The sequence below is a fragment of the Pongo abelii genome, chromosome 7 (genome assembly GCF_028885655.2).
Source record: "Pongo abelii isolate AG06213 chromosome 7, NHGRI_mPonAbe1-v2.0_pri, whole genome shotgun sequence".
NCBI classification, from domain to species: Eukaryota; Metazoa; Chordata; class Mammalia; order Primates; family Hominidae; genus Pongo; species Pongo abelii.
This window is the reverse complement of record NC_071992.2, coordinates 10435010-10448594: the sequence shown is the minus strand read 5'-3', so window position 1 is coordinate 10448594 and position 13585 is coordinate 10435010. Positions and strand designations below refer to the sequence as shown.

The 13585-nt window shown below is 37.4% G+C and overlaps 1 protein-coding gene across 1 annotated transcript; it reads left to right on the top strand.

Moving 5' to 3' along the window:
- Window positions 1-1201: 1201 nt before the first annotated feature.
- Window positions 1202-11982, top strand: LOC129060878 (zinc finger protein 705A). Its single transcript, XM_063726481.1, is given in 7 exon segments — window positions 1202-1330; window positions 8012-8166; window positions 8914-9008; window positions 9538-9620; window positions 10672-11029; window positions 11032-11069; window positions 11071-11982. Coding segments are annotated over 7 exon segments (1044 nt in total). The 3' UTR covers window positions 11257-11982.
- Window positions 11983-13585: the final 1603 nt, after the last annotated feature.

Genomic DNA, 13585 nt, shown 5'->3' with positions numbered 1-13585 from the left:
CATTCGCAATGAAGTCTTCACCCCAGCAGACTTCCACTGGACATACAGGCTTTTTCATACATCTTTAGAAATCCAGGTGAAGGCTTCTGATATGGTTTGGCTCTGTGTCCCCACCCAAATCTCACCTCAAATTGTACTCCCATAATTCCCACATGTTGTGGGGGGGACCCAGTGGCGATAACTGAATCATGGGGCCAGTTTCTCCCATACTGTTCTCATGGTAGTGAATAAGTCTCACGAGTTCTGATGATTTGATAAAGGGAAACCAGATTTTCTTGGCTGTCATTCTCTCATTTGCCTGCTGTGATGTATGACATGCCTTTTGCCTTCTGCCTCCCCCCAGCCATGTGGAACTGTAAGTCCAATTAAAACTCTTTCTTTTGTAAATTGTCCAGTCTCAGGTATATCTTTATCAGCAGTGTATTCCTGTACTTTGTGCACCTGCAGGTTTCATACCCCTTGGAAATTGCCAAGGCTTATGGCTTGCACCCTCTAAAGCAGTGTCCCCGGGTGTGTAGCCCTAGGCCCAGCCCACTATACCATTCTTCCCTTCTAGACCTCCAGGCCTTTGAGGGGAGGGGCTGCCACCAGCCAAGGTCTCTGAAATGTCTTTGAGGCCCTTTCTTCATTGTCTTCTATTAGCATCTGCTTTCCTTTTAGTTACCCAAATTTCTGCAGGCTGCTTGAATTTCAGACAATACCAGTGGTCTTACAAATACTACATGACCCCTATCACTTCCTGATTTCATTTCTGCAATATATTTTATTTTTTAACATCATCATGAACATTGAAATTTTTATATCCATTCACCTTCCATTTTTTTTCAAGTCCAGTTTAACGCCAAAGAATTTTAGAATATAAAGTCCCCATAAGACTCTAGTTTGTCTGGTTTCTTGCTGTATCCCTTGACCGCGAATGCTTTCTAGTACATATAATACACTCAAAAGCACTTATGAATAAAAAAATGAATAAATCTTCGTATTTTTCTTCAAAATAGACTTAACTCTTTGGTTTCCAACTTTATGTGGGGGTTTTTAGTAGTTGTCTCAAAAATCCAATCAAATTGAACAAGGTGTGTCTCCAGAATGAAGTTTTTGATTAGGTTCAGTGTCTGTGCAATCAGGGCATGTCTCTTGGAATGTAGCGGTTATTAGTTTTATTAATTATTTTTTTCATATATAAGGGGAAGCCAATCAGAGGATGCATTTTCCCAGAGAAGGAGCATCTGAAGAGTTTAAGACCTTGGGGAAAGAGAATCTTGCTTCTTGCTTGTGGGACTTGCCTTGGAAGGTAGATAAGTTCACTGAATCCTCCAACTTTTTATTTCTGGTGAGTTCTCCAAGCACTGAGATGTGATCTGGCCTCATTCCCTTACACTGATACTGTTACCAGTAGAAGAGATTCCAGTTACTGGCAGCATATCTGCATGTGTCCATAAGCAACTTCATTCCTTGCCTCCTCAGAAGAAAGAATTTGACTGAGGGGCATACAGCGGAAAAAGAGACTGAGGTAAGTTTCAGAGCAGGAGTGGAAGTTTATTTAAAAAGGCTTTAGAACAGGAAGGAAAGGAAAATTCTCTTGGAAGAGACCCGAGCAGATGCCTGAAGGTCCAATAAAGAAAAGAACATTTAACCTTGATCCTGTGATGGGTTTTCCTCTTTCCCACGATTCTTCCTTTAGGGAGAGTTTCCAGCATGCACAGTGCTTTCCTTACCCTTTGAAATTGAGCATGCACGGTGTGCTTAGGGAGTTATATGCATGTCCATCTGAAGCTTTCTTTCCTTTTCCGGTGGAGTGTGCCCCCGGAAGATTATACTTTGCCATTTTTGTCTCTTAACATGCATGCCCAAGAAGTTGCTTCTTCCTGGGGTCTGCATTTAATTAACATTTTCGATGTTAACAGGTGTAGACCATCAGGAAATGGCCTCTCTCTGGTGCTGCCTAATTATCATTTTTAGAGAGGCAATGTGACAATTGACAGGCCATCACTTGACATTTCTAGTGGGTAGGGGAAGAGCTCTCTCCTGCCCTGCTCATGCTCTTCTACCTGTAACAAGAGAAGCCTTGTATATCATTAGACGTTAGTCCCATTAAGGCAGCATCTCATTATTAAATTTTATTGTGCAAATTGTTACCTCACATTCTCATATTGTGTGTTCACTATTTGTGTGCCTTTTCCATTTTTGTTTTGACCATATATCATTATTTTAACTGCCTCCTCCAAGATTCTAGATCTGCATTGGCCAATATTGTAACTACTAGTCACATGTGACTATAAAGTTTAAATTAATTATAATTAAATAACTAAATGGCATATCCTTAGTAGTAATAGCCAAATTCATGGCCAAACTAGAAATTCTGTAACTACATATGTGTGGTAGTTACTGCATTGGACAATGCAGATATAGAGAATTTCTTTCATCACAGAAAATCCTGTTGGGCATGTTGGCTACCACTTATTTCTAAACTCTATTTGTGTGGTTTATAGTTAAATTATATTCTGCTTCTGTATATTCATTTCCTTTCATAGATTTTCTCAGGCAATTTTTAAATTTCATTCATTTACTTTCTTGAGGTAAGTACTTAGATTTTTTTTTAAAATAATGTACAGAAAATAATTTTTTCCATGGGTATTATTTTAGCTTTATTGTATTGGTACTTTTACATACTATATTCAGGTATTATTATTTTTCATAACTTACTTTAAAAATTGTGCCAAGTTTATTTAAAATAGATTTCTCCCTTGATTTTCAGATGGAGATTCTGTCTTCCATTGGTTTATTTTAATTTAATTTTTATTTTATTTTATGTAAATATGTTGCATATTCCTTTTTGTAAAATGTGAGATTTTTCCTCTCTCCTTTTACACAAACTTCATATGCAGTGTTCATTATGCACTTTAAAAATAAACATTTTGTTTCAGGGCATGGTGCTTTCACACATAAAACCTTAGAATAATTTTAAATTCCATTCCACTTTCATCATTCCTGAACTGCTTTGAATAGATTGGATGTTGGAAGCCATGAGAGGCTTGCAATCCCATCAAGATAATAGGATTTTCCATTTATAGTGTAATCTGATATAGATTCGTTTTGGTTTCATACTTAAAAAAAAACCTATTCTCTTTTACTCTGTGGTGATCTTTGCTTTTCTATTTGTGCATTGCGAGAATGTCAGCTGCTGTTTCCCTAGCACCTGAGATGTCACTCAACATTGTATAGCACTGGTGTTGAGAATTGAGAGAATCTACTAAATAATAGCACTTTTAGAGACTGCAGTTCTGAATTAAAAGGAAGGGAAAGGACAGGCAAAAGAATATAGACATCAGCTATTTTTACGGAAGATCTGTTGGAGAACATGGTTTTGTTGTCCAGGAACTTGATACCTAATACTACATTCCTCATACTTCACTAAGGTGTGTCTAAATAGCCATGAAAGGGCTAGGAAGTCAAAAGTCAGCCTCTTAATTGTTACGGGTGCCCTTAAAATATTAAGGTAATATAGACGATGCAGACTGGCTCCTTTCTCATGACTTTTAAAGAGATATGGGCCGGGCACGGTGGCTCACGCCTGTAATCCCAACACTTTGAGATGCGGAGGCTGGCGGATCACCTGAGGTCAGGAGTTCCAGACCAGCCCGACCAAAATGGAGAAACCCTGTCTCGACTAAAAATACAAAATTAGCCGAGCACGATGGCGCATGCCTGTCATCCAAGCTACTCAGGAGGCTGAGGCTAGAGAATTGCTTGAACCCGGGAGGTGGAGGTTGCGGTGAGCCGAGATCACGCCACCGCACTCCAGCCTGGGCAACAAGAGTGAAACTCCGCCAAAAAAAAAAAAAAAAAAAAGAGAGAGAGACATCTGGAGGGAGATACTAAGCTGTGCAGGCTCTCATCTTGAAGTCACCAAATACATAAGTTGTTATTCCTGCTCTGGTGAAAAGTTTGTCAATACATTTTTTCCATGAATTAATGAAAATTTTAGACCCATAACATCAGTTTTTAAAAGTTTCTCCTAAAGATTGCTTGTGGATATATGTGTTTTAAAATATATTTAATGTCTACATCTTGAAATAGTTTTTATAGATTCCACACAAGAGTCCTTTATGAAATAAGTATGCTTTAACTTTCCTATAATATTTGTCCTTTTTTGTCCCTGGCACAGTCTGTATATGACCAGTTAAATTACTTTTAGTTCATGTTTGGGTTATAATTACACACAAATATTTTCTAAAGCCCAAATCTTATTTTGATATTCGAGGAAGGGTTTAAATGGTAATAATATTAAGGGTCACAGCTGGTTTCACTGAAGCTTTGTAGGCATTCTCTAATATCTTATTTTTTTGAAGGAATTACAGACTTCAAAATTCTGCTTGAATTATGGTTCTGCTTGAATTTTAGACTACATAATACATGTGCTGTCAGGTACATTCATGGAAGGGACAGGCAGATGGAGTCATATGTTACTGGAGTCTTGATGAACAGATGTAGAAAATAGTCCAAGGAATAAGAAAAAAGTTGATATTGAAAAGTGCTTGTTGAAGTCTGTAAATGTGCATTAAATGTGGCAGTAAAAACAGACACAGTGATGTTTGGGAACCAGGGTTTAAATGCTGGAGTCCGCAGCATCATAGAAAACCTTGGTTAGGCGAGTAATTTTGTCAAAAAGCAAGAAGAGGCAGCGACAGGCAGAATATCATTAAAAGTATTGCTGGGACATTTTCTAATTTTTTAATTTTGTCATATTTTTCAAACTCTGTTGATCATTTATTAAACTGGTAAATAAACTATAATCAGCAGGGTTATGATGAGGGTTAAATAAGGAAATATGTGTACATCTGTAAGCACAATGTCACAATTAATACAAAGTTACCCTTTTTATTTTTCCTGGACTTCATGTAGAAATGGGTCAGTAAATTTTTTGTTTATGACACAAAATTATCATTTGTACATAAAATATATTTAATTATTTTTATATTTTTAGCAGGGAAATAATACATGCATGTTTCCTCCTGTCTCAAACACTTACGTTCATATAAACATATGCACCTATATACCTACATATCTATGTATGAATATATACATGGACATCAGTATTTCTCAGCAAATATGTATCATGATAATCAAAGATATTGCAACTAACAAAGACTAATATAAACCATGATTGCAAGAATTTTAGATACCACGTTAGTAAAATATCAGATTGAGCTGCTAAATTTCTCCCACCCCTAAGTCATTTTGTATTTTCTGAGTATCCTAGAGGATTGTGACTGTGTACACAGGACAGAAACACCATGACTCAGGGTACTCCTGCTAATTTCTCATGCAGGAGATTTTAAGGGCTAGATTAGCAGGATGGGAGTGTTGACCCTCTAAGTGAAATAAATCCCTGAATTGATTATCCCCATCCTAAAACAGATTATTGTTTTTGAGACAGAGTCTTGCTCTGTCACCCTCGCTGGAGTGCAGTGGTGGGATCTCGGCTCACTGTAATCTCTGCCTCCCGGGTTCAAGCGATTCTCCTGCTTCAGCCTCCTGAGTAGCTGGGATTACAGGCAAGCACCACCATACCCAGCTAATTTTTGTATTTTTAGTATAGACGGGGTTTCACCATGTTGGCCAGGCTAGTCTCAAACCCTTGACCTCAGGTGATCCTCCTGCCTTGGCCTCCGAAATTGTTGGGATTACAGGCGTGAGCCACCGCACTTGACCATAAAACAGATTCTTACTTGATTATTTCCAAGTTCCAAAGAGAAAGACAAAAGTCAGAGTTGAGTGAAAGTAAAAGAGGAGTAAGGCTTCAGAAGGCTGTGGTGGGTGTTGGAGAAACATTGCTAGGGCATAAACTTAGGATAATAAAATCTGAGAAATCCCAGTGTTTATCTATAGGTGGAAATCATATTCCACCTGTGGATGGAGTCAGGGATCCCTGTGTTTTAAAATCAGTGAGGGAATTGAATATCTGGGCTTGTGCCAATTAACATACAAAACCCAGTGCTTTTGACATTCTCATTCACAAGATATCTGTGATCCTCCTTTATTAGGAACCATAGTCATAGGCTTCCTAATTTTGACCACGGGAAAAGAGGAGAGGCCTCTGCGTGTTTGTGTCTGTTGGTTAGGCTGTGGTGCAGGTGATGTCACACTTCAGTGAAAGTCTGGCTTTTCATCACAGGTTGATCTGAAAATGGTGCACAAGAGGGGTTTCTCACATGTGCTTTCTCCAACCTCCCCTTTTCTTAGTGCCTAAAGTGTCTGCAAGTGGAAATCCAGAAGAAGACAGAGAGAAACTGAGTTCCTGACAATGCATTCACTAGTGAGTAGGGGATGCCTCTTTCTACTGAAATTATACCCATATTGCTGGCAAATGGGCAGTTTTCTCCAATTTGCATAGGTGTTTCATTTTTATTCTTTTTTTTTGTTTGTTTTCACTGTGTAAAATCCACCCAGCCTGGGTGTTCCAAATGCAGTTAGGAGGCTTTCAGGTATCTGGCCTCCAGTTAAGTTTTCTCAGGACTCTATGTTGGGTATCATGTGTCAAAGACTCCTAAATTATCAATATAATTTCTAATATTACACTACTTTATTCCAGCCCCTTTTAAGGCTATTTACAAAAAAAGATATGAGAGGTTTCATTTATATATTTCTTTTTCTTCTATCTATCCTATAATCTCATGGGAAATAATTAACCCATTAACTGTACTGCTGGCTGAAATAGACTTAGGATTGTGATGAATGCAGGCAATAGAGATGAGTGAAGAGCAGAACATCACTGCCCAACAATGAGTCTGATGTTCTAGCAGCTGAGTTCAATAAATCCAGTGTGATAGGACTTGGGACAGAGCTATGCAGTGTTGAGGGAAAAGAAAAGTTTGATAAAATATAATTGTGCTTTTAAAAACCTTGTGAAAGGATAACTAAAGAAGTCATTATTATTCTTATCCCCATTCATTTTACCTTTTGGTAATTAACCTTTTTGCCTTCTGGTAACTGAAAGTAATGTATAAGAAATATAATTATTTAATTATGGTTGCACACTCAGAAGAAGGAATATAGGAGATAGAGTACAATTTAGGGTTCTGTGGAAATGCTTTATAAGGGCTGGTTAGAAAAAAATCAATAAAGAGGCTTTTTTAATCCTTGAACAAGTGAAGTGACAAGGTAAATTTAAAAGAGAAACAATGATAACTGATGTTTGGATTGCCGAGAGAAAGTTGAGAACAGGAGGCTTCATATCACAGGAATCATCAGACTAAGATTTCCTCAGTATAGCAACCTCAGCGGTCTTGTCTTGTGCTGCTGGGCTGTCTTTAAGCCTTGTCATGAACACCTGAATTATATAACATTAGAGAGACTATATGTATGAATTGAATCCTATATTCTGCATAAAGCTTGTTCGGTTCTGAGGAATGCTGGAATCTGGTTCATTACTTTCTAACTTTTTAATGAATAAGGGACCAATGACTTATATTTAATAAATATTTGCGAGATAGGAAACACTTTTTCTATTAGTTCGTTAGATTATTCAAAACACATAATAGGTCTTTTAACCATTTGATTGGTGAGAAACCTGTGGTTCATCTAGAGAAATAATTTATTTCATCACAGTCATGTTTAAAAAGTAGTAAATCATGGTTATTTGCCTTGTGACAAATCTGTAATTTACTTGAAATTCATGGTACATTTCATTTTATTTATGAATGTTCAAGTGAAAATTTTATAATCAGTTATGTAGAGGTGATGAACACATTATTGAAAAATATCTGGGTTATATTATGCCACACCTCATGCGATATTTCTTTATAGTAAAGTTTAATGGATTCAGAGTGGGTATATCTCTGTGAGTGAATATGAAAGGCAGATACCAGCTTAGTACTGAGAATGAACTGGCTGGAACCCAAAACACTGAGTATTCTGCATACGCAGCTGCTAGCTATGTCATCGCAGCCTTCCTCTTCCGGACATTGAAAGGGATTTCTCTGTCTAAACTAAAATGTCTGTGATGTTTTAGAAGAAAGTGACTTTTGAAGATGTAGCTATTGACTTCACCCAGGAAGAGTGGGCCATGAAGGACACATCCAAGAGAAAGTTGTACAGAGATGTGATGCTGGAAAATATCAGTCACCTGGTGTCCCTTGGTGATTCCCTCAACATTCACGTACATATGTAGACACACATTCGCTCATTCATTCAATAAGTGTTAGAACAGCTTCCCCATATCTCACTCTAATCTCTTCTCTGATTCTCTCACAGATCTCATCTGAAAAAATTTGAACTCTCTAAATCTATCTGAAATAAATATCTTTCTTTTTATTTTATTTTATTTAGTTTGTCACTCAATTAGAATGCAATCTTGACAAGGATTTCATGGTTTTTTTGGTACTCAGTCTCTAATACTCATAACAGACCTGGGAACTTAATGAATATTTTCAATGTATTAAATTAAATATTTTCTAAATAACTCTTCTGCTTTAGTGTATGCTTAGGCTGAGACCAATTAGTGAAAACAATAGCAATATCTTTTCCATATAGAACACCAATTATTTTTGTAAATCGAATGTTTTTTTGTTCAGCGTGAGAATAATAATAAACACACTGTGCAGAGATTTAATTACTCTCTTTCTGAGAAGATTGTGTATTATGCATTGTGTCTTGGAACTCAGGCATGGACTCAGCATTCGTAGGTCCTGACTGTTTTGAATTTTCTTTTCCTGATGGACCTTTGCTTTGGATGTGTTTTCTAGTCTCACGTTGGTTCAGAAAACTCCTGGGGAGTTTTCTGTGTTCTAGGTCCTGTGGCCTGAGCTGACCTTCACTGTTTTTATTCTTCCTTGATAACCTGCCTTGCACTTGGTGATAATGCTCATTTATTGACAGTGAACTCAAAACACATGTATTCTTTCCACTAACAAGGTACCAGGTAAGCAAATCCTGTATAACTTTACAGCTGGAGCAAGGAAAAGAGCTGTGGCAGGAAGGAAGAGAATTTCTTCCAGACCAGAATCCAGGTAAGCAACAGGGTCCTGTGCTCTAATAGGAGGAGGTGTTTTCAATGAATAATATCAGTTGAATATTAATGAGTGGTTTTATTAAATGAATGATAATTTCTAAAATGTAGGTTAGGCTACTGGAGCAGAATTCCTTAGATGTTACTATCATTTTGTTCCTGTGTCAGATGCTACTCTTGTGTCCTCTTGCCTTTTCTTTTACTTTTGGGAAAAGGATAATTCATGTACTTGTTGGGGTTAAACTTTCACTTGCTGACTCTTTTCCTGATACCCCTGTGAAGACTATCCCTCTATTTACCTGTCCCATATCTCATCTCCATTTTAACTCTTTCCACATTTTAATTTTAAAAATCTTTTCTAATTGCTGACACTGTACAATCTATTTCTTCTATTCAAGCAGTTTCTTCATTTGACACTCTTGCCACATCTAAGTGTCAATTTTTTTAAAAAAGTAAATGGGCCTTGGGGCTTTTCAAACAATTTTATCACCATAATACAAATGTAACAATTTATTTTTCAATTATTTCAGACAGGGAAAGTGCCCTTAAGAAAAGACACGTGACATCCATGCATCCTATCATCAGAAAAGACGCATCCACCAGTATGACAATGGTAAGTTTTATAGCTGTGTACACCAGTCATCTAAGTTAAAGACATGGTAATGGGTAAAATTAGTAATGAAGCACAATCACCTGAGTGTAATTAGGCTGGCATTAAATGCTTTCTAAGCAAAAAAAATTGGATACTTTGAATTAAGTGAATAAATTGACCTGTGTTCTAAACCATAACATGAGATCTCTAAAACAGAACAAGTGCATATACATTTCTCATACCCAGACATTGAAAGATATTGATATCATCACAATTAATGCAATAAGTCTGCAGTTGGGATCTTACAGAACATATCTGTATCTGCAGGAGATAATGTGTATGCAAATGTCAATCGAGAAAAATGACAAGACAAGTCTCAATCATTTTAGGAGATTTATTTGCCAAAGTTAAGGACATGCACCCAGGAAACAGGTGTATGCCTTTCTCCAAAGATGATTTTGAAGGCTCCAAATTTAAAGGGCAAAGGGTAGGATATTGAGAAGTACACAATTTTCATGTAAAAGGTGGGTAGAAAAAATAGTCATTCATGCATTTTTCTGGCTCAGTGAATCTGGATTTTTGAACATAAGATGACATAAACAAATGAAGCAGATTAATAATGCAGAAAAGCTGCATTTTACATAAGACAACATAGGCAAAATTGGGCAGGGAAACAATCAGATATGTATTTGTGTCTGGTGAATTGGGGATGACTGCACCTGTAAAGACAAGCTATCAGTCTGCATTGCCATGGTTTAATTTCAACAGCTCATGAGGAATTTCCTTGTGGGCAAAATATGGGGGAGGTGTGTAGCTTTTAATCTTGTAGCCATATTATTTAGGAACCGGAAGAGGGAGGCAGGTTTGTGTGACCCAGTTCCCAGCTTGATTTTTCCCTTTGGTTAAATGAGTTTGGGGTCCCAAATTTCATTTCCTTTCACACAAGTAACATTGGAAAGATTTCAACTGGAGTCTACCACTGAATGGTTGGTCTAGGATTCAAAGGTAGTGAAATGAATATATAGATATCTGTGGGTAAACCATTAAGAGCTTTTAATCTTTGCCCCCAAAGGAGAACTCTCTCATTCTGGAGGATCCTTTTGAATGTAATGATTCGGGAGAAGATTGCACTCACAGTTCCACAATAACTCAGTGTTTGTTAACTCATAGTGGAAAGAAACCCTATGTCAGCAAACAGTCTGGAAAATTCCTTAGTAATCAGTTGTCCCCTAAACCACATAAACAAATTCATACTAAAGGTAAATCATATCAATGCAATCTATGTGAAAAGGCCTATACTAATTGCTTTCACCTTAGACGGCACAAGATGACTCACACTGGAGAGAGGCCATATGCATGTGATCTATGTGGAAAAGCCTTCACTCAGTGTTCTCACCTTAGAAGACATGAGAAAACTCACACGGGAGAGAGACTGTAAAGTGTCATCAATGTCAGGAAGCCTTTATTCAACCCTTTTAACCTTCGAAGACATGAGAGAACTCACCTTGGAAAAAAGTGTTATGAATGTGATAAAAGTGGGAAAGCCTTTAGTCAAAGCTCTGGGTTTAGAGGAAACAAAATAATTCACACTGGAGAGAAACCACATGCTTGTCTTCTATGCGGGAAGGCCTTCAGTCTGTCTTCCAACCTTAGATGACATGAGAAAACATGCACTGGAGAAAAGCCATATGAATGCCATTTATGTGGGAAAGCCTACAGTCAATGTCCTAATCTTAAATAGCATCAGAAAATTCACCCTGGAGAGAAAGTTATAAACTTCTTCAGAACATATTCTGACTTTAGATGACATGGTGTTAGGAATGACGAAGGTAAGGAATGTGGAAGAGACTTCAGCTGTAGTTGTAGCATCTAAACATACCAAAGGACTCACATTTTGAAGAAATACTGTAATCAACAGAGAAGATACTTCAGTTACCTTTATTCTTCAGTCCACATCAATAAATTCATATGGAAGAGAAATTGTATGACATGTATGTACCAAAGACTTGTTAATGATCTAATCATAAATGACATGAGAGAGCTGAAACTGTCAACATAATAAACTAAAAGTCTTCAGCAACAGCTTTAACTTAAAACAAGTGAGACTTTCAGGTAGAGAATCTCTAACTCTGCATTCAGTGTGAAAATGTTTTTATTTGCAATTTATTGTCAAATAACATAAGAAAACTTTACTTGGATGAACACTTTGTTTGTATTTTCTGTGAATAAACATTCAGCCAAGAACCAGGCTTGAGGTTCACAAGAAAACACAGTGATAAAATGCTGCTAAAATGGAAAACAAGAGAGGAAAGCCTTTATAAGCTAAATAACAAGGGAAAGTCTTTCCAAGGGCAAAGAATTCTCCTGGAATACCAAATACATCTTACTGGAGAAGTTATGCAATGAAAAATCATGAGAAATCCTTTCTTCATAAAGCAACACTTGTGGCACATGGGAGATTTCACACTGGACAAAACATGGTTAGCATCTTGAAAGGAGAAAATTCTTTAGTGGTAATTCATTTCTTAGTTGACATTAAGTTTCTCACATTGAGGAGCTATCAAACTTGAAAATCACTGTGGAGAAACCTGATAGATTTCTCATCAGAAAAGTGAGTCAAGAAGGTGGACCTCTAGAAAAAACTCTTAACACATACTTTAGCAAAATACTTCAGAAATTTGAGAAAATGTCTATTCATAAAAATGTGGCATGTAAATGTATAATAGCAAAGTGATCAGGGAATAAATTGAATGCAGAATTATATAAGAAATTTCATTAAACTTTTCCAAAAGATCAATACTTACAAATATTGAAAGAATACAATCGGTTGTTGAAAAAACTTAGTATGTTGGAGAAGTCCTTGTTTCATTTATGGAGCCCTAACAAATCGATTTGCATCTGCACTCCTTGGCTGAGATTATTGTTTGAGATTCTACCCCAACTTCTGAGTCTCCCCAGTCTTCAACAGCTCTTTCCTCACAGCTCACCTCCCTTTATTTCAACGTCCACTAAAACCACTTCTTTCCTTCCAACCCTCGAGTTGACACACCAGCGATCTTCAGCCCCACTTGCCAGATTTCTCAGTGGGTCATTGCATAGATTTAGCAGGGAAATGGAGGCTGTATCAAAGACACCTAGTATATGCATTTGGGTGTCCCCAGCCCTTGCCTCTGTCTCTGAGCAGTTACCTGGGATCAGAGAATAAGGCAGCTCTTCTCTTCTATCCCTCAGAAGGCTCTTGAAATTTTGTCCCTGGAGTCTCTCTAACTGGAGGTAGCAGTTCATCTCATGACACACCACATTTTATTCAGGTAAGTCCTGAGTTATTACACAGAGACTGACACAGCTGTGCTCCTTTTACTGCAGTCCAGAAGATAAAATACCAGCATGATAAAACAGCCAAACCAGTCAGCCACCTTGCAAGCCTTTCCTATATTTGATTCAATGTACTTTTCCCGAAGCAAAATGAAAGTTCTCACAGAGGGGGCCTCCTCTGCCTTGTCCTCAGAATTGGAAAATGTGTTGTCCATCAAGGAGCCTCAGTACTGAACCTAAAACTCATGAGAAAATGTTTCCTGAATATCAAGTGGGATGACTTGAAATTTTGCCAAACTGGCACAATTTTAATACGATAGGACTTACTAAGGCTAAATGGCCTTATCCATGGTTGAAATTGACACGTCATTATATTAAAAAATCTCCACAAGTGATTGATTTTACTCTGCAGCCAGGGTTTATGCCAAGTGTGAGGATAATGAGCAAGAAATTCAAGCCCTTGGCAAACTGGTTGGAGACGCAAGGAATATGTCCAGGCAGAGCTCATATCATTATTTATTGTTTAATCTATTTAATTAAATGTGTAATTTACCCACAAACTGTGGCTGACATTACATGTACTCCTGAACCACATTAAGATGTACTATTTGTGCTGTGAAATTCTACGGGATTTGACAAATGCATGGTGGCAGATCTCCAGCCATTATTAA